The sequence below is a fragment of the Diplotaxodon limnothrissa genome, linkage group LG10 (assembly GCF_057381915.1).
Source record: "Diplotaxodon limnothrissa isolate DT_005_m linkage group LG10, D_limnothrissa_male_GT1.1, whole genome shotgun sequence".
NCBI classification, from domain to species: Eukaryota; Metazoa; Chordata; class Actinopteri; order Cichliformes; family Cichlidae; genus Diplotaxodon; species Diplotaxodon limnothrissa.
The window spans coordinates 29,967,849-29,989,082 of NC_140605.1; the positions used below are offsets into that span (position 1 = coordinate 29,967,849).

At 39.0% G+C, this 21,234-nt stretch overlaps 1 protein-coding gene across 1 annotated transcript in view; it reads left to right on the top strand.

Annotated features, from left to right (window-relative positions):
• Positions 1-16,245, top strand: part of arhgef12b (Rho guanine nucleotide exchange factor (GEF) 12b) — a 46,561-nt gene extending 30,316 nt beyond the window's left edge. The window contains exons 13-36 of the mRNA XM_085364701.1: positions 1,148-1,253; positions 1,381-1,518; positions 1,672-1,704; positions 2,673-2,787; positions 3,623-3,674; positions 3,821-4,030; positions 4,259-4,406; positions 5,099-5,250; positions 5,353-5,499; positions 6,681-6,766; positions 7,486-7,611; positions 8,756-8,870; positions 9,000-9,100; positions 9,210-9,287; positions 9,371-9,446; positions 9,605-9,772; positions 10,426-10,513; positions 10,603-10,683; positions 10,798-10,886; positions 11,499-11,804; positions 12,005-12,223; positions 12,312-12,508; positions 14,225-14,297; positions 14,392-16,245. Coding sequence (XP_085220827.1) covers positions 1,148-1,253; positions 1,381-1,518; positions 1,672-1,704; positions 2,673-2,787; positions 3,623-3,674; positions 3,821-4,030; positions 4,259-4,406; positions 5,099-5,250; positions 5,353-5,499; positions 6,681-6,766; positions 7,486-7,611; positions 8,756-8,870; positions 9,000-9,100; positions 9,210-9,287; positions 9,371-9,446; positions 9,605-9,772; positions 10,426-10,513; positions 10,603-10,683; positions 10,798-10,886; positions 11,499-11,804; positions 12,005-12,223; positions 12,312-12,508; positions 14,225-14,297; positions 14,392-14,405 — 2,918 coding nt within the window. The 3' untranslated portion in view covers positions 14,406-16,245. The remainder of the gene's footprint in view (positions 1-1,147; positions 1,254-1,380; positions 1,519-1,671; positions 1,705-2,672; positions 2,788-3,622; positions 3,675-3,820; positions 4,031-4,258; positions 4,407-5,098; positions 5,251-5,352; positions 5,500-6,680; positions 6,767-7,485; positions 7,612-8,755; positions 8,871-8,999; positions 9,101-9,209; positions 9,288-9,370; positions 9,447-9,604; positions 9,773-10,425; positions 10,514-10,602; positions 10,684-10,797; positions 10,887-11,498; positions 11,805-12,004; positions 12,224-12,311; positions 12,509-14,224; positions 14,298-14,391) is intronic.
• Positions 16,246-21,234: the final 4,989 nt, after the last annotated feature.

Below are 21,234 nucleotides of genomic sequence, written 5' to 3' on the forward strand. Positions count from 1 at the left end.
GGGCGGAGGGTGTTTAGGTGGTGGTGGGGGCGAACATTTTTCTTGTAAAACAAAGATTTTACTTCACACATACTGTGCATGTCGCTTTGAAAAGTTAAAATCTGAACTCCACTTTTTTTGTGCCGGAGTTTGGAAGTAGAAGATGTAGTCAGAAGACAACAAGCTTAATGAATTACACTGTCCACCTCTGCTGCTTGGGGCCTAATAAGCAAACTGATGCTTGAAGCAGTTTAACAAAGAGTTTATTATACACAAAAACTAAGACCACAAAATTATTATTATTATTTTCAGGAAAGTGTTTGTGTGTGAGTGAGAGAGATTAAGAAACTCCAATTTCATGCAAATTCATGAAACCTTGAGAAATGAAAAAGGTAAACTGAGCATGAGCATGATTGACTGGTAAATATGGATAAATATCATGCAATTTATTACTGTTATTTCTTATGTAGTGTGTAAGATATTCGTTGTATCTGGGTGTTAGTCGCAGGGGTAGCAGTCTAAGCAGAGACGTCCAGACTGGCTTTTCCCCATCCACTTCCTCCAGCTTTGTCAGAGTGGTACAGAGGTGTTCCCATGACAGCTGAGACATGTAATCTTTCCAGCGTGTCTTGGGCCAGATAACCTTACCTAGGAGGCATCCAGGATGCAGATGCCCAACCCACCTGAAATAACTCATTTATTCACTGTGCCCACAGTTTGTGGCTGTAGGTGAGGGTAGGAACGTAGATCGACCGCTCAGCTCACTCTTCACAACAAGAAACTGGTACAACATCCTCATCACTACTGACATCGCACCAATCTGTGTGTCAGTCTCACACTCCCACTCGTAAATGAAATATGTTTGAAAGCTTCAGAGAAAATAAATCAATTCTAATAACTTGGGGTATTTGACAGTATTGGCTACCGTTCTGATATCATCGATTGCAGTGGCTGAAAACAGGCTCTACGACAGCAGAAACAAAGAACATGTGTATCACATACGCGACCCGTCATATTAGGGTTTAAACCTGATTCCTTTAATAAATTATAAATGGTTTTTTTTTTCCATTTAATTTGTGAATTGGATGCTTTGGGTTTGAATATTTTCTCTGTGTGTGTGTGTGTGTGTGTGTGTGTGTGTGTGTGTGTGTGTGTGTGTGTGTGACAGAGAAGCGAAGGCTGGACTTGATCCCAGACAGCCTGTGTAAACAGTGCATTCAGACGTTACAGGACGCGCTGTTACCAGACCTGCACAAGAACCTGGAAGACTTCAGGTAGCTGTCATTCAGCTGTTAAATTTATTCTTATAATAAATGTTTAACCTGAATATTTTCCTGGCAGATATCTGATACATGTCTGTGTAAAGTAATATTTCTCTATGTACATGCGCTCGGTGTGCAGACAGAAGCGCAGCATGGGTCTGACGCTGGCCGAAGACGAGCTCTGTAAGTTGGACTCTGAGCCAGGAAGAGACCAGCAGGCCTTGGAGAAAGAATGCTCCTGTGCTGAACACATCCTCTTCAAGATAGAGGATATCCTGTAAGTCTCTGAGCCACAAAGACACCTAGATGTGTATTTTTAACCCCTATGCTCCTTTCTGATTGTATTTTTTTTTTTTTTTTTTAAACAAACAAAAAAAACACCCACACAGACGTGCATCATGTGATTGTGTGTGTGTGTGTGATTTTGCAGGTTGACATCACAGAGCTCAGAAGAGGAGAAGTGGTAAGAGGAGGGAGTTTTATATTTTATATCATCAGGCAGCTGCAGGATACTCAGTGTGAATGATTTTCGGGAAGTTTTATAGTTTCTGTTCTGTTATGATATTTATAAATCATTGTCCCATCTGTGACTAAATGTTAAGACAGAATATCTCAAACAAAGTCTGTGTGAGCACAGTTTTATATCTTTGAACAAATAAATAAGTCTGTCACATGTAAGATAAAATTAATCATAGAGGTGCTTTACTCACAAATATTTTGACATCAGGGCAAATTTCATTGCTCGAAAATGAAAGTTGTACTGATGCCTCTGATGCCACGTCTCCATCGGCTCAACATCATTCATTAACTTCCCCTGAATGATCTTGTTGGACGTTCTTAAAAAATAAAGGGTGGGTGGGGAAAAGAAATCTTGCACATGGGAAAGAATAAGACAGTCATAAAGCTCTGATACACCATGCAAGAGACCCAAATGCGGAATCTCTTGCCCCCAGTGGTGACATCTTGTACTGCACCCATCACACCACAGCTTTACATTGCAACACACTATAAAACCGTTGTTTGTTGTTTTATGTAGGCCCCCCCTCCCCCAACACTGATGACTGGAAAACCATTTACCAGTCATCAGTGTTGGGAGAAAAAGACGTGTGTTTTTACTGCTCAGCTGTAAAAGACTGACGAGATACTGTCGTCCGCCCTGCAGACATGCAAACAGGTGGCGTAGACACATAAGCTTGTGAACGAGGCAACATAGGAGTTTAAAATTGATACTATAGATCCACTGGTCCACCGGTATTTCTTTTGTTTATTGCAATAATATGATGGATATTTCTTTCTTTGTAAGAGATGGTCTGTCTGAAAGAACGTCCGTCTGTTATTAATACTGTGATCATTAAGAGCTGCTGCATAGATGAGAAAATCAGCAGCACGTGTTCTGTGTTACACTGCTACACATTGTGTCTCTTATTGCAGGCAAACAATGCAGTATGTGATTCTCACCTACATGAAGCACCTCGGAGTGAAAGTGAAGGAGCATCGAGGCCTCGAACACAAACGTGCTCGCATCACTTTCCTCCCCAGGATTAAGGTGCACACACACACACACACACACACACACACACACACACACACACACACACAGTAACCTATACAGAATAATGCAATCATTATACAATTCCACTAATGAGTAAGTAGTTAAGTGCATGGTTCAATGGATGGATGGATCTATGGGAAGTCGCTGACTTATCAATTATCATCGATGTTCTTTATTAGCCTTAAAAACCTTTTTTGAGATTTACTTTGTTGTCTTTAAAAAAATAGTTCCTAGATAAACATGTTTTGATTTGTTTTGTTTTGTTTTTTCATGAGAAAAATATGAAGTCTGAGAAGTGGGTGAGAGGAAGGTGAAAATAATAAACAATATAATAAACAATAATAATAATAAACTTTGTCTGGCTGGTCACTTTTGGATTCAGCATTTTAGATTCAATTAAAAGTTAAAAAACACTCGAACATCCTCTGAAGTAGATCGTTTTTTGAGTTTACTGTAGTGCAGTTTATTGATCTTCCACAACTAAGAGCAGAGTCAAATAAACAAAGGCAACGTCAGGGTGTGAGACCTTAAGCACATGCAGCACAGAGACAAAGAGAAAGCTAGGAGCCACTTACTCCTCCTGTCTGTGCTAATTAGCCTTTCCAGTGCGTTTAGCATGGAAACACCTCTCATCTGGGTTACTCCCAGTATGTTCAGCTTGCTTCCCTGTGTATTCTGGCCACTGAATGTATGAGAACCTCCCTTCAAGGCTGTGCTGGGACAGGCAACAGTAGTTTTTCCACACAGGTGACATGTGACTGACATTTAAGTGAACTTCAGAACCGAGAATCATTTACTCCAATGTGTAACCTATAACTATTTCCATCAGTTTCCCAACATCCGCCCCCCTCGGCGTCCGAGCAGAGTGGACCCCACCCCAGGTGAGAAGAAGAAATATATATTTTAACCATGAGGTATTTGCTGGCTTATTGCATAAAGAGTTGTATCTGTGTATAATTGAGGGTGTACATACAATAACGTTATCAATGTAGTGTGTGATACTTCATGCTCATGGGTTTCTGCACAGTCGTGAAAGCTGTGGACCAGATCAAGCAGCGTCCGCCAAAGCTTCCTCAGTCGCCTCTTGGCATCTCTGAACCATCAGACCAGTCCGCCACAAGTCCTGGACGGATCCGCGATGGATCAGATACCCAATTATTGCCTGCCACCACCCTCCCTACACACAGCTCCCCCACCACTCAGGTCTCAGAGGCAGGCGGACAAGAGTCAGAATCCAGTAAGATATTCCAGTTTTTGTTCGTTATTAAATTTTGATAATTTTCTTTTATTTAATTGCCTCAATCTTCCATTACATGTGGGATGAACACAGAGTCACTCAGACACTATCTCTAGTTTCAGTAACATCTACTAAATATCCCTGCAGAATACAGATACTGTTGAATTTGTTCAAATTAAAGCTCCATTCGAGTCATAATTGTTTCATCTTCTCTCCTTTATTCTACAGATGTCTCTCCGTTCTGCATGCAGCCCAGACCAGGCGACAGTGTGCAGTCTGCTGACAACCACGACGGCGTCTCCGGTCCAACCGGCACTCAGTTTGACTTCAGCCCCTCCACAGTGGAGCATCGGGATGAAGATCAGGAGGCCTTCAGGTAGTTGAAGTTGGGGATGCAGCTTTAAGTCTGTTTTTAAAAACATTTTTGGGCTGTGTGCCACTGTAAAGGAAATTTCTGGATTTAAAGGAAGTAACAGCATACGAATGTACAATTTGAAAGCAAAGAAAGAAAACCAAATTCAATTCAATTCAATTTTATTTATACAGCGCCAAATCACAACATCAGTCGCCTCAAGATGCTTTATATTGTAAGGTAGACCCTACAATTATACATACAGAGAAAAATCCAACAATCATATGACCCCATATGAGCAAGCACTTTGGCGATAGTGGGAAGGAAAAACTCCCTTTTAACAGGAAGAAACCTCCGACAGAACCAGGCTCAGGGAGGGCGACCCTCTGCCGCAGCCAAATAAAAGTTGTATCCATTTTCAAAGAGTTTTTGCTTATATTGGATATAAATAACCAAAGAGTTGTTATTATTTTTAAAAAATTTAACCTATGAATCAACATATTGGGGTCTTGTTTGTTTTCACTTTATGGTCATGGTTGTCACGGGACAAACCATCTATTAGAAAGGTGGGTTGGGAATTTTGTCAAAATATCCTAATGATACTGATACTTTTTAAATAGTTTATTGTGTTAAATAAAAATTTAAATGCAGTAACTGTTTCCCTTTCTAATGCCACATTTATCTTTATGATAGCCAGTCTCTCTTTGTCTCTTTAGGATGGAGGTACCGGGTGACATCCAGAGTGAAGATGACCAAGGCGGAGAGGCTGAGTGTGAAGAAGATCCTCTGATCTGGCAGGGACTGGTCCCTCGAGGCGTCCTGATGAGCTTAACGCAACAAGAGATCAACCGGCAGGAAGTCATCAATGGTAAATCGCCAATATTACACATTTTTCCAAAATGATTAAAAAAAAAAAAGAAATCTGTGCTAATTTTAGCCACATGCATGCATTTGTCCGTTCGCTCTTTAGAGCTGTTCTACACTGAGCGTGCACACTTGAGGATGCTGAAGGTGCTGGACTGTGTTTTCTGCCAGAGGCTGAACAGGGACGGCATCCTTCCACCAGAAGACATAAAACACATCTTTATCAACCTGGAGGAAATCCTTCAGCTTCATGGTAACAATCAATTAGCTGCACGGTAACACATTTCACACATGACTGAGTAGGGGCGTGGCTGTAATTGTGTTAATGAGACACATACTGTTTCCTTCATCTACGGCAGATTTTCATATATTCTAATTGATTGATTTTTGGATTTTGGTCATTTCATGGTCCAATGAAAAATCATTACAGGGAAGTGACTGAAAGTTACTGGATGTTACAATAAAGTAAAAGTTTATAATGTTATAAAAACACTTACAGCACACACTTTGTCCTTGTCACGCTGCCAATGGGCCAGATCATGTAAAAAAAAAAAACTCGGAAATTTCACAGTGACACACACAAATATAAAGCTGGCGTCATAGTAAATGACTGTCCATGGTCCCTTGTAGGTTAAACACGTGTGCTGACATAGTCATGACACATCATTAGTGTTCACAGCCATGCATTTTCCCTCTTAAGCCCTTAACATGAACTGATTCAGGAAAACAGTCACAGGGAGAGGAGATGGTCCAGAGTGGGAGCTATAACAAGAGGGCGTGGTTTTAAATTTCAATCCCAATTCCAAAAAATAAAAACTGAATGGAACAATTACAGATTTTGTTTCTTCATTTTGAGACGTTTGACTACTTTATGAAAAATATTAGCTCGTTTTTATTTGATGGTAGCAATAAGTCTCAAAAAAGTCAGGACAGGGCCGTGTTTACTGCTGCGTCGCATCCCCTCTTCTTTTAACAGCTGAGGAGACCTGCTGCTGGACTTTTTGTTTGGCCTTTGGTGAGTTTGCACTGAGGAACTGAAACTTCTTTTCACTACTTACTTACTTTTCGAGCCGTTTGTTGCCCCTGTCCCTGGTTTGTGTTGCTGCCATCAAATTCAAAATGAGCTTTTTTTAAAATTATTTTTTATAAAATACTAAAAAGTCTCAGTTTTAAGATTTTATATGTTCTCTGTGTTCTAGTGTGAATAAAAGATGAGTTTATGAGATTTGCAAATCGCTGCATTCTGTTTTTATTTACTTTTTATGCAGCGTTCCAACTGCTTTGGAAATGGGGTAAAAACTTTAATTTTGTAAATGTTATGTTGCTAATCAATTAATGATTGAGAAATATGTGAGTCATCACCAAACTGAGCTAGCTGGTGAGTATTTTTGGATGTTTAAAAAAATAAAATAAAATCTTCTCGCTGTGCTCCAGTTTCTATAACAGAACAAATGACTGCAATCAGGAAGAGGAACGAGACGTCTGTGATCGGTCAGATCGGAGATGATCTCCTGGGATGGGTAAGGCTGGCTTCTAGTATCTGTGAGAGAGGACTGAAAACAGAAACAGGGTTTATTTGTATTTTTAGTCATATTTCACCTTCTGCCCAGACTAGATAAATGGTAAAGAGGTCTTCACAATCCCCACATTACATTATCTTAAAGACTTTTGAGGTCCATGTGTCTTTTCCCACAGCATCGCCATCAGGTCAAAATCAAAATTTGGGCAACAATTTGGGTTTAGTAAATAAATACCAGCAAACCTAAAACATTCCTATCAGCCTCAGCCTTTGTGTTTAGTCTTGATAGTGAAATATTATCCTGCTAACACGATAAAGGTACGTGTTCCAGTACCAGTGGTTGAGGCAGTAGTTTAGTGTCTACCTCATCACTTCCCTCTAATATGTTATGTGTAGATATCTAGAAATGGTCAGTTAATGTCCGAGCGGACTTACGGGTGGATGCTGTGATGGTGGAGGTGTCATAAGGCAGAGGAAATGAGTGCAAGTTCTTTGCCTGAATTATCTGGCAGGCCTTGCTTCTTTATTTATATCTAAAAGCGTCAATGTGTAAGTAGATAACTTCTGCTGGCATGGCTGCAGGTTCTCTGTGTTGTTGTTTTTAAAAAAAATATTTTTCAGAGTTGTTACAGTAGAAATCATCAAGTACATCATGCACTCTTAGCACGTAAGCTGGTAATATTTAAGCATTTTATGCTTTCTCTGTGCACTCGCATCCAGTTCAGTGGGGAGGAAGAGCAAAAGTTAAAGAGAGCAGTGGCAACCTTCTGCAGTAACCAGCCGTCTGCACTGGAGCTCATCAAGACGAGGCAGAAGAAGGACCAGAAATTCAACCTGTTCATGCAGGTGGGTGCAAGACTCCCACTGTAGTCTACCACCAGGAGGAAAGTGACTTTGGATGAGACAGATATTGGCAGGCAGAAGAACATTCGATTAAGTTTTAGTTAGTGTGCCAGTTCACAACAATTGTAAGCTCGCATCATTATAGAAAAATATCCAATGAGCCGACATTCTCCAATGAGCTCGCTTTATAGCAGGAAGAGACCCGAACAAGGCTAGGGGAGTGCAGGTACTCCCCCTCACGACTGGCTGTGGGTGTAGGGACAGTGTAGGAGCTAAGGCTCTAGATCAGTCACACGAGGCTTCTAGAGAGGGGAAGAACAAGAACTTGCCTAATTTGACCCAAATTGTATCGGTCTATTCAAAAATCTAAGGAGTTTGGAAAGAAAAGCAACTGGATTTTTAAAGTTTTTTGAAGACATTTCTCTCATCCAAGAAGTTTCTTCAGTTCTAAGACCAAACGGTGGAGAGTCCACTACTGATCATGTGCCCCAGCTCAAGGTGTGAAAAAGGGTGTGGGACAGCAAAATTAAAGATGTCCAGTGGTTTTCTTTCTGAACTCCTTAGGTAACTTTGCCCTGGATGACTGAGAACCTACACAGAGACACAGGATGAGTAAGTATCCATCTCCGTATGGAGAATGGATAAGAACGGTGGCACAGTTGGCTCCATATGAGTGACTTACATTCAGTTTATTGGAGATGCTTCATGAGTACATGCTTACTTAGGACCCTTGTACCAAGTGGCTTTTTGCAGCTTAAAGAACTTTTAAGTTACCCAGTAAATGTAACATAAGGGTAGAAGTGACAATACACACTTCATAATTAGAGGAATGTTGGTGCAATGGGCCCCCCCCCCCCCCCCCCTTTCTTTTATTTTTTTATCTAAATTTTAGGACTTTGATTGAATTTGTTGTATTATTATTCGTTAAAGATTTCATCTATCTTTTGTCTGAACCATGTTTTCTTTTGTTTCTATTTTGTATAACAAATGTCTGCATTTTGGGGCTTAAAGTAGAACATTGCAGTATCCCATAAGCTCGAATATTTCAGATTTTGTTTTATTGTCTCATATAATATCTGTTACAGAGGTTTTTTGTTGTTGACCTTCCTCATTCCTTGCTCTTCTCTTCCTTGTTGTCATTCTTCAGGAAGCTCAGAGCAACCGTTTGTGTCGCAGGCTGCAGCTCAAAGACATCATCCCTGTAGAAATGCAGAGAGTGACCAAATACCCGCTCCTGCTGGATAACATTGCCAAGTACACAGGTATAAATAAGATTTTATACATTTTAGTACAGATTCTGGAAACCGATTACCCTTTTCATTGAGGGGGAACAATTAATTTTAGTTTAATCATCAAGAACTGTTGGCTATGTTGGTTTTTTGTTCTTGTAGAGGACATTGAGGAAAGGAAAAAGGTGAAGAGAGCTGGAGACTGTTGTAAAAAGATCCTCAACCATGTCAACCAAGCTGTGAAAGAGGCTGAAAACAAACAGGTACACACATTAGAATCATCTATTTAATCATTTTATTTAAAGATATGTGCAGATTCATACAGGCTGAGATTTGGAAGGGTATTTTATGATTTATGTTGTGTCTTAACAGCGGCTCGAGGAGTATCAGAGAAGGTTAGACTTCTCGTCTCTGAAACAGAGTGAAAACCCTGTGATCCTGGAGCTGAAGGTAACAAACTTGTTTTAATCTCTGTTTACCTTGATATTTACTCTGGATTGTTTATGAAGTTCTGCCATGTGTTGTGTTTGCAGAATCTGGACCTCACTAAGAGGAAGATGGTTCATGAGGGTCCTCTCTCCTGGAAAGTCAATAAGGAAAAGACAATTGGTGTGTACACATCAGTATATGACAATACGATTAAAAAGACTATAATATCAGACATTTTTGTAGATTAAATACTTCTTCAGGTTTATTTTTGCATCCAAAATGAGACAGAACTTGTCAGATACACATACAGTTTTATACCACTAGTGTTTTCCTTTCAGAGCTGTACACACTCCTCCTGGAGGACATCATGGTCTTGCTGCAGAAACAGGATGAGCGCCTGGTCCTAAAGTTTCATGGCAAAAACATGGCCAGTGTCGTCGACACCAAGCACACCTTCAGCCCCATCATCAAACTCAACACGGTCTTGGTTCGACCTGTCGCAACTGGTAAGAACCGCAGACAAGTGGAAATGCTTTCAGGTTCGACCACACTGAGCATCTCCATAGTGCAGTGGTTTACTCCTAACAAGCAACGCATCCCTGGTTGAAGGAGTCACAGATCCCATTAGGGGTTGTATCAGGAAGGGTGTCAGGAGACAGGAAAGCTTTGGGAGAAAAAAAGACCAGGGGAAGACGTGCAGTAAATCCCTCAGTGTGGATTCAAACAATACAATAGGTCGCCTGGTCTCCCCTGTGAGCTAAACCATCATTTAGCTCAACATTTAGCTTAGCTTAGATTAGCATTTAGCTAAACCAGTATTTAGCTCACTGAAATAAGTTTAGAACCTATTTTGTTTTTTACCCCCATAAACACACAGAGGTAGTGTTATGTTCTCAGTTGTGTCGAAGATGCAGAAGATTTTGGTTGGCATGCCAAATTTCCTCAGCCATTGTAGGAATGACAGTTTTACTGTGAGATCCTAACTGAGGACTTAGCATGCTAACCTTAGCTTTTAACTTAACCTCACAAGTTTCTTTGTTTTTTCATGTCAGTGACATTAGTTTCTGTATATTTTTCTATGTACACACTCTATTTTGAATGTAAATGTAGCTTTTGTGTCATGTGGACCAATCCTTGTTTGAAATTTTCTCTTCGTCAGACAACAAGTCTTTCTTTGTTCTGTCCATGTCCGAAAACGGGGCTCAGATCTACGAGCTGACGGCTCAGACGGTGTTCGATCAGAGAACGTGAGTGTCGCACCAAAACAATGCTCATGCACCTTCATCTGGTCACTTTTAGTCTGTTTCATCCAGCTGTGTCACCTCTGTTGCTCCAGGTGGCAACATCTAATCACACAGTGTGCCGAAGCCATGAAGGCCAAACCCCACAGGAGGGACACGCCTCCACCTCAGTCTGAGTGAGTCTGCTAATGCTGCAGACATTGTCACTGGTATTGTTGTTTGAGTGTGCGTGTTGTTTTTTTGTTGTTGTTGTTTTTTAATTCACTGTTTACAATGTAAATGTGTTTCAGTGCGGAGCAGGATGCTATTAATATCATCAACAATGGGATGCCTAAACTGAGCAAAGATGAGACGCCGAGTGAAAGTATCCGTTCTGCAGGTATCTATATGTGTTTGTCAGTACCAAAAGTACTGATGGATAGATTAATTTATGGCTTTTTCAAATGATATATTAAATCAGAGATGTCAAAATAATTTTACATCATGGGTCACATGCAGCCCACTTTGATCTTAAGTGGGCCGAACCAACGTAACTCCACTGATGTTTAACTACACACACAAGTTCAATTTCAACAATACAGCTCAGTCTTTGTATGTAATAAAAAAGTGCTGCTGTAGTAAATTAATGAAATCTGTCAGCACAAATAAATAAATGTGCAAAATTATAGAAAAAAGCTCTGGTAGCTCATTGTTCATAAATCTTTCCCCCCCTGTGGACCCATTGTAAAAAATAACACTTTCTATGATAGATGATGAACTAAACGGGGAATTTGGTGTGTTTTAATTGTTAGTGTTCATCTTATATTTAATTGCTTTGGTGTAATATGGTGGAGGTAGTAGGAAAAGCTTTAAAACCTATGAAAATATAGTTAAAATACCCAAATCTATGCCCTCCAGCCGATTTGGAGTCTTTGCAAGTCTGATTCTGTTGTTGTTGTCGTTCATGGTTTTCTCTCTAACGCTTCATCACATTTTTTAATTTAAATCCCAGATATGAGCATCTCCGATAAAGTGGCCGCCTCTACTTCAGACATTCAAGATCCACCGGAGAGTCTCAACCCCTTTGATGGATTGAGATCAGAAGATGAAGAAGAGGAGCTGCCGATGACAGACGGGCAGGAGGAAGAGGAGCAGAATGGAGAGGTGGATGAAGCGGAGCTAGAGGCCTTCCTGGACGGGCAGCTGGCGGAGAGACTGCTGCAGGAAGGATCGCGGCTTGGCATTGCCCTTGAAAATGAAGAAGAGCACAATGCTTTTGTCATGCCTTGCTCCAAAGCTGAAGAAGCTCTAAAGACACGTAAGTCCTGATTACCTGTCAGTAGCACTGTGGATAGTTTTGACCCTGAGATGTTTGTTTTTATCATTAAGCTCAGTTTAATTCAAATAAATTCAGTTTTATTCATATAGCCTGGAAACATCCAGGAGAACCAATGTTTAATGGTAAAGAGAATATGCTGACATTCGCATGAGGAAAATGACCGCTGATGTCTGTTTCAGTGGCAATGCTGAAGCAGGCAGTCTTCACACACATGTTAAGCAGAGAAGCAGAGGAGGAAACGGAGGAGAGCAAGCCGAGTGGAGGCCGTGGGAGTCAGTCGAGTCCTTCTTTGCCTGAGAGCCCAGAGGGGCCCTCTGCTACCTGTGATGAGAGCCAGACGTCTGAAAGTTCACAGAAAGAACACCTGCAGCCTCCACCTGAGGCTGCTGAACGTAATGGTACTGCTGTACTCTAGTATTAAGAATTAATGACCAAAATATACTTGCATAACTATCTCACCATCTCCTGATCTGCATCTCCACCCAGGTGGCTTTGTGGTCCTGGATTTCCCCGGCTCTGAGGAAAGCAGCACTGATGATGATGTCGGAGTTGGAAGTGATGTTGGGATCGACATGAGGAAACTGCTGTCTTCCTCCTCGCAGATGGGAGGCGGAGGCCCCAACCTCAGTCGGCAGCTCATGACCCACCTGCGCCTCCTACAGGCCGATCTGCAGTATCTTAAGGTACCTTAGTATCTGAGGTCTGCTTTCTATATTCGCAAAACCTAAACATGGTGGGATGTCTCGCCTCTAGTGAGTCATTTTTGTGATGTTAAATTTACTGGAGTGTTGCCCTAACACACCTGATCTCTATTTTCTCTACCAGCTGTTTGTAGCCAGTGGATGATTTTCATATATCTGCTCTAAAAGCACAAAATTACCATCTGATAGCAATGCTGGGGTGTTTTTAATGTCTCTTTTTACTTGAACAGCAATATTAGGGCCAAATGTTTAATGCAGTAAGTAATATATTACTCATTAGATGTTCAGCAGCTGCCTAACAAGCAGACACAAAAGTTATAAGGTTAAACAAACTACTGATCCAAGCCCAGATGCAGGTTTGTTTTTTAAAGATTTTAAATTTGGTACATAACCATGGAAAAACCTGCTTACTCTTAAACTAAACCAGACTTTATTCTTTCATAAATTCAAGCCTGAAAAAATTATCTGGAGGATGGTTTGCATTTGGATGTGCTCTTCTAAGCAAATGAAGTCATGTTCTCTGTTTGTATTAAGATTATGCAAAAATGTATTTGCCTCCTCACATCTTTAGTTATATTTTCTTTTGTTTTTCTACCCTCTGAAATTCAAATCATTAACTGGCATCTGAGTCTTTTTTACATAACACAAGAAAAACATCTGGATTTTTCCCCAGGTAATGTAATTTAAATGTATTTTTAATTTGTAATTAACATATGTATCTTCTCCTAAATTCTTAAAAACTTTGACACGAAATGTAACTGAATGAACAATATAATCATCATATTATTATAAGTGTCTCAGATAACCTTTGGTATGAACTGGACCATACCACTGGTACAGACCAGTGGTATGGTCCAGTTCATACCAAAGGTTACTATATTCCTTGGTCCTCATCTCTTATTAACAGTAATAAGAGATGAGGACCAAGGAATATAGTTACAGAAAAATATATATACAGAAAAACCTAAATAAGTTGCACAATATTAATGAATTAATTTAATTTTTAGCAATACATTTAAAAATGCAGAATATAGCAAATATCATCCAAATTAAATCTCATATGTGCAAATTAATATTACATATTTTTTTATTGTCAGGTGATTCAATAAACTACTGATTTTAAATATAAATGTAGTTTTCTGGGAATTATTGAATGGTTAGTGCTTTAAAGGCTTACTCCAACACCAGTGTGTGTTTACAGCTGCTTTAATATTTACAGGTAAAATGTCTCATTGCAATCACCATCTCTGCATTAACCTCCTAGGACCTGGCGTCCACATATGTGGACATCACATTTTGGGACGTCTAGACCAAAATACTTAATTTTTCTCTACAAGGGCCTGATATCCACATACGAGGACATTATACTGCCACTGTTCTATCAAAATTTGATACAAATGTCCTCATATGTGGATCTAATTTTTCTCAAAAACAAAAATTAGGTAAAAAAACAAAACAAAAAATCTGGTAATTCTTTGTTTTTACATTCTTTAGGTCCCAATCAACCCAAATAGCAAAGAAAAATAACAAATGCATGCCATGAAAGAGTTCGGGTCGTAGGAGGTTAAGATAACTTTTTTTTTTCTTCTAAATTCCTGTTTTGACTCCTGCATTTAAGCCCATTTTGTCAGTTTGACTGTATCTGTGTCTGATCTGTGGGCCACAGTCAGTTGTGCTGTAACGATGATCTGCTTCCAGGACATAGAGATGAAGTACAACGAACTGCAACAAACGCACGGCGATGCAGCCACAGACTCGGATGACAACAACGGTGTGTTTGAATTCTCTCGGTCATCTCACTTTCATCAGCTTCACGCTCAATTTAATGTTTTGTATTTCAAACTCTCTTTCTGGTATTTTTTCAGATGGGATTCAGTGACGAAAGGCTTCCTGCTCTCTCGGCTGTCAGAGCCAAGTTTCATGTTGCTGCGTGCTCACCTTCCTCCACCTTTTACCACTGAAGGATTAATGTCTGATCTCCTACTTCAAAGGACAGTGTCATCGTCGCAGTCTGAATTACTCCACTATAAAGTCTTTCACAAAGCAGGAGCAGAAGAGACATATCACTGAGTTTTTCATGGATACTTTTTAGTATAATAATAATCACTGACTGCATAAATTATCTGAAACACTGGATATAATGAATGGAAAAAGGCTAAGCGACCATCTGACGACACAGACGTTCAGCAGACAAGAAGTGAGACATTATGACTGTGACCAGTACTGAAGGATTTTCCTCTTCAAAACTCAGTGTAAAAACCTGCAATAGAATAGATAGAGTCAATATACAAGTGCCCAATAAAATGCCAAAATGGAAGGTTAAAACACTCCCACCATAAAATTTACCCAGAAGGGATTTAATGCTGTTTTTAGCCAAGCTTTGCATTAAACGTTAAGCAGGTGATTGTCTGCTTTGGATCAGATATCTAGCAAAAACTCTGAATCTCACAAATCTACACCCTGAATCATTTTTTCAATTACAAGCACAAATATAATAAGGAGGTTTAATGCTGTGATTTCTATACAAAGACTCATAGACTTACTTGCTCAGCAGTAAAAACCAGATACTTTGAAGATGAATTTCACTTGAAACAGCCTCTTTCGTGGAAACTACAGGCAGCTGTGGCAGTCTGCTATTGGCCAAAGCAATCACACCGGTCACATTGTTCCCTAGTGACGAGTGGTTGTCTGGATATTTTCTATTTTAATTTTAAATTCTAAGATATTAAAAAATCAGTGGGCTTTACAGTTGGCGATAGGTGTGTTTTCCTCCCTGCTTTTCAGTCTTAGCTAAGCTAAGCTAGCACACTTGACAGGTCTGGACTTTACGCTCAGTATATCACGCTTGTATTTGCTGCATTAACATAATTTCAGGAAAACCAAGACGATTCTCATTATTCTGATTTTGGAGCATCAGAAAAGCTAAATATGAATTTGTTGTAAATTTCCTTTTATTGTGTTAGATACTATATGTGTAGGTTGTTAACAAGTGACACCAGATGCAAACAAAACAGTGTGACTTCCTTTTAGCTCAGTTGATAAAATAAGTGCTAATATTGAACTTTATGTGGGTTTAACTTTGACTTTGCAGCTGCGATGCTCTCGGATTTAGAAGTTTTAATTTCTCACTGACTGTGGGATACATTCTATAGTTACGATTTGATTCATTAACATGAACGTCTCATCTTAAGTAAGAAAAAAGGTGAAAATCCCCGTTTCTTATGATGGCAGGTTGATTTAGCTTTTTGTCTCAAGAAAACTAAAGGGTAATTTCTTGAGATAATAAGATGGTTTATCTCACAAGCATTTTGTTTTCCTGTTATTATGTGAAGATTATAGGAATACCCGATAGCCCCTGCCTATCTTGACCACTTATGAAGTTAAAAATGGGCAGAATTACTAAAGTGACATGTGCTGCTTCAGCTGGGCTAATCGTAATAATAAGAGGACAACAGGGACCTTTTAAATTATTTTTTTAACAGCCTGGCACAGAGTGACCAACAACATGGCTTGATGAGTCCAACTGGAATCTAAAAATTCAATTAAAATTAATACAGTGAGAAGAAGTGGCATAGAAAGCAGTAGGTACACTTTTCAAGCATATTCACAGTCCTGTGCCCTAATACAGTATTACTAATATTATAGTAGAATTATATGCATGTGTGCAAGAGTTAAAAATATTTTTTGTATTACAGCCGTTTTCACAGAAAAACAAGTATCCAGACTTTAGTGTAAAATAAATCCTACAAAAGAAGTTGGCAATTAGACAAGAAATAAAAGTTTCTGCATAATAGTATGACTCCTTATGTAGTATGACCTTTGAGTCTAATAAATGATTCTGTGTTGCTGGATCATAATTCATTATATTTATATACAGTGGTGTGAAAAAGTGTTTCCCTTCTTCCTATTTCTGAGTGTTTTGCATATTTCTGACAGTTAAATGTTTCAGATCATCAAAGAAAGTTTTATATTAGACAAAGATAACCTGAGTAAATACAAAATGCTGTTTTTAAAAGATGGTTTCATTGATTAAGGGAGAAAAATTTTCCAAACCTACCTGGTCGCGTGTGAAAAAGTGGCTAAGTTCAGTTTCACCAAACAGTCAGGCCTTATTACTGACAGACCTGTTGAATCACTTAAATAAAACCTGTCTGACAAAGTGACGCAGGCTAAAAGATCCCAAAAAGCAACACATCATGCTACAATCTAAAGAAACTGCTAAGTAGCAAAGTCACTGACATCTATCAGTCTGGAGAGGGATAAGAAAGCCATTTCTAAGGCTTTGGGACTCCAGTGAAACACAGTGGGAGCCATTATACCACAAAACAGTGGTGAACAACATTAAAGAACCGCAGGCTTCACATATCTAAGTTAATGTCAGAGGTCATGATTCAACAATAAGAAAGAAACTGGGCAAAAATGGCATCCATTCAAAGTCCTGACCCGAATCCAATTGAGATGCTGGGGAATGACCTTAAGTGGATTCATGCTGGAAAGGCCTCTCAATAAGTGGGTGAAAAACAAGAATTCTGCAAAGATTAGTGGACTAAAATTCCTCTACAGCTCTGTAAAAGACTCATTGCCAGTTACTGCAAACGCTTGATTGCAGTTGTTGCTGCTAAGGGTGGCCCAACCAGTTAATAGGTTTAGGGTATTCACTTTTGATTTGGTTTTCTCTCTTAATAATAAACAACTTTGTTTAGAAACTGAATTTTGTGTTTAGTTGTTATCTTTGTCTTATATTTCAATTTGTTCGATGATCTGAAATATTTAAGTGTGGCAAACATACAAAAAACAAACAAACAAACAAACAGGAAATTGGGAAGTGTGTATGTTTAATTTTGCAACTGGTATAATTTAATTATTTACTGCTGTGTAACAGTATAGGAATTGAATTGAACCACTCCTATCCATGCTCTCATCCAGTAACGCTGAACATTGTAAGGTTTCCAGTGTGACTGAATTGTGCGATGACACCAGGAAGTAACAATAACTTCTTTGAAGTGGGGAAGGGCAGTGACACCCCGTACCAATCTGGATACGCCCATGTACTAAAGATTTGAACAGAAAGCTGCAAAGCTAGGCTCATTTTCTCGCAATAACTAAATGTATAACTTGTTCATCTCACTAGAAAACAAGTTTAATTGCCTCAAGATAAATTACTAGATAATTTGATTTGTTCTCACAAAATGAAAAAATTGCATTAAAAAACCTTTTTAATTATGTGCATGTCCAATATCATCTTCTGTATTCCTTTAATTACTATACGCTTGCCAGTTACCATTGTCTCTGTATGATTTTTTTCATAGCAATGCAGTGCTGTATAGCAGCTGACTTAAACAGTCACAGATTTTAAACAACCGGAAGCACTTAAATGTAGCAAAAAACAAACAAAACAAAAAAATAATGTCTCCAGTCTGCAGTCCATCAGTTTTATCCTTCTATCAAATAAACAGTAAATCAAAAAACAAACAAAAATCATTCAAAAATAAAATGCAGATGGACAAAAAACTCTTCAGATGGTTGGTTGATGCTTGGTTGCCGAAGTGTACGTAGTAAACCAGTTTTGTCCAACCTGTGTTTTTAACTATAAAAATACATTCACGCAGACATCTGCGCTTCACTTTTAAGGTTGGGCTGAAAATAGATTCACCGGCCACAAGACTGCGCCGTGGCTCCGGTTTGTGGATAAATATGTTCAGGCAAAAACGATGACTGCTTTGGACTGCGTTCAGGGTAAAGGCGTATATTGTACAATGACTGCATGTCAGTAATTTTGTTCGTGTTTTTACTCGCACCTTTTTGTTTTACACCATGCTATCATGTAATGCTTTAACACAAACTGCTCAAAAAGAGGAGAATTAATCCATTTTATAAATGTTATTGTAAATGTTATATTTTTTGTTACATTGTTATTAACTCTGTTAACATGTTTATGACACAAGAAGCTCATTGTTTGTGAAAATTAAGGAAAAGATGAATGGAAATTTTTGTTTAATTTTATTTGATCTTGATGGGGAAGTGAGATAACAGACTGTGCTTAAAAATAGAGCTAAACTTTGCCCTGAAAAGTGAAGCGAATGCTTAAGTGCCTTAAACTTGTTTTTGTTCAAATGGCCAGCAGGGGGCAGTACATCTGGTTACAAAAAGAAGTCCTGTTGTACAGAAGTCTGTGTGAAAATGACCCTACTGCTGATTGATTGAGTAAACAGTTTTCATGTGCATCAATGGAACATGATGTTTAGTTTGTATTCCCTGTTAGGTTAATAAATCAGGGTTTAGGACGCACCAGTCTTGTGATTGACAGGTTGCTATGGTATCGGGAGACCGTTTGACTGGTTTCTCAATCAGATCCACTCTATAGAGGATACAAGAGGAGTATAACATGAGTTTGTAAGGACCCATTATGAAACCTCTGATTTTAAATTATGGGTCTAATCATCGGGTGTTTTTAGAGCTAGAAGGAAGGAATAGTAACCTGTCAGTTAATGCTAGGTGACTTAACGTGGGACTCTACAGGATTTGACCAATTTAAATGCATCAATATAGAGGCCGTCTTTGAGTCTTGTAAAGTACAGTTTCACATCTTCATGCTGCTTAGAACGAATAAGTGCAGAAAACAGTTCATCGAATGTCTACTTAAGACAGACTCTAGAGGCCGCTTCCCATATTAAAATGCCCAACATAATAACTTCATGGCATTTAAATGCATGTTTTTATCCTGATAGAAAAGAAAACTAAAAACAAAACAGGCTTGGCCTCTGTAGATAGTTTTCACAGGTGCTCTGACTTATGAAACTTAAGTTTTTATGGTTTTGGTGCATGTTTATTAAATGTATATAGTATAATATGGCCTTTCTTTGTACCAGAGAAGGCAATATAATATACCACATTCATATACAAGCTTGTGCTTCAGTTTTAGTGAATGAAATTTACTATTACTATTTCTGGTCTAGTATATAGTCATCTACAGTGGCCTAGCAAAAATAAAGAATTAAAAAAAAACACACACACACACACAACAGACATTAAATAAAACCCAATGGAGATGGGGGAAAAAGACAAAATGCGCACAAAAAACAAAAAGGAAAACACTAACATGATGGAACAGCAGTGGAAACGACAAGCTAACAGAACAGAAAACATCTAATAGCAAACATGTATCTACAGTATTGAATGAAACTTGATTAAAACACACATTATATTGCATGTTTTTCTTCCCCAAAACAATGTACTGCATCAGATCTATACTTTATAAAGGTTGTCCCAAGGAACAAAGCTCAAACAAAAAGAAGTTTCAAACTCATTCAGACTAAATTAAAGGGAAAAAATGTGAATGTGCCACCTTATGATATCAAGCCTGGTTTCAGTGCAGTTGTCCCCTTAGAAGAGATTCTGAGAGATCCAAAGGGAAGAGCGTCAAAGAACTGTTTGATGAATATAAAACTGAGCTGTGAATTATATATGCTCTTTGCAGCCATCAGATCTCAACCTAACTGAACACCTTAAATCACTTATTCAAACTTTATTAAAACACTTTATCATTCTTTATACAGGTGCAGTCCCTGAAAAGTTCTTGGGATGTGTGAAAGATGTCAGAATTACCAATTAAATTAGCATTTTATTATTAAATAATTCAAAAAATAAAAAATAAAAACACAATACAACTTAGATTTTGGTCACTAAGCAGTAATTCATGATCCAGTGCCCTCCTTTAGCTGAACTCTACATCCAGGAACATTTCCAAAGCACGCATGGTAGTTAAAAAACAAACTGTTTGACACATTTTGTAAAAATGGAAAATAGCTGAGATGTCCTACAAAGCACTCGTATATTCACGCAGCGGGATAATTTGCTACTTTTTCCAAATAGCAAGTAACAATAACTCCATTATGAAACGGTGTAAAAATCTCTGAGCAAACAATCAGAAACAGACTTGGTGAGGGTGGACCGAGGGCCCAACATGCTTGAGTGGGCCCTGTGCTCACTCACTGGCACTGGTATTCTGGCATTTGCCGTAGAATACCAGAATTGGCAGGTCCATCACTGGCGCTCTGTGCATATAAACATTATATTGCCTGTAACATCAGTCTGCACAGCCAGTTTGTTGGTAGGTCAATGAAGGTCTGTGGCGGTATAGCTGTGCATCCATCCATGGATATATCTCCAAACAACAATGCCCTGCCTCATGTGGCCATGGTTTGCAGGCAGTTCCTGAAGGATAAAGGAATTGATATCACTGAAAAGCCGCCTGACATAAATCCAACAGATCACCTCGGGGCCATTACATTCTGGTCCATCTGATGCCCCCAGGTTGCACCTCAGACGTTCCAGGAGCTCAGTGATGCCCTGATGTGGGAGGAGATCTCCCAGCACACCATCCGTCGTCTCATTAGGAGCATGGCCCGAAGCTGTCGACATGCATACAAGCAAAAAGGACTAGCCTACTGTATAATTTCTTCACTTTGATTTCAGGAGTGTCTTTGAATTCAGTCCTTTATAGGTTGATACTTTTTGATTTCCACCAAGCAGATCACAGGTGCATCTCAGGGCCAACACAGAGACAGACAACAGCTCACACTCTTACATGATCCAACACTTGCTTGTTTTCCTGAACAAGTTAACTTAACTCGATTCTGTGACAATGAATCTTAAGCTGCTTCTGCTCAGCTGTGCTGAGAATCATTAAAGTGATGGTTGAGATTTCC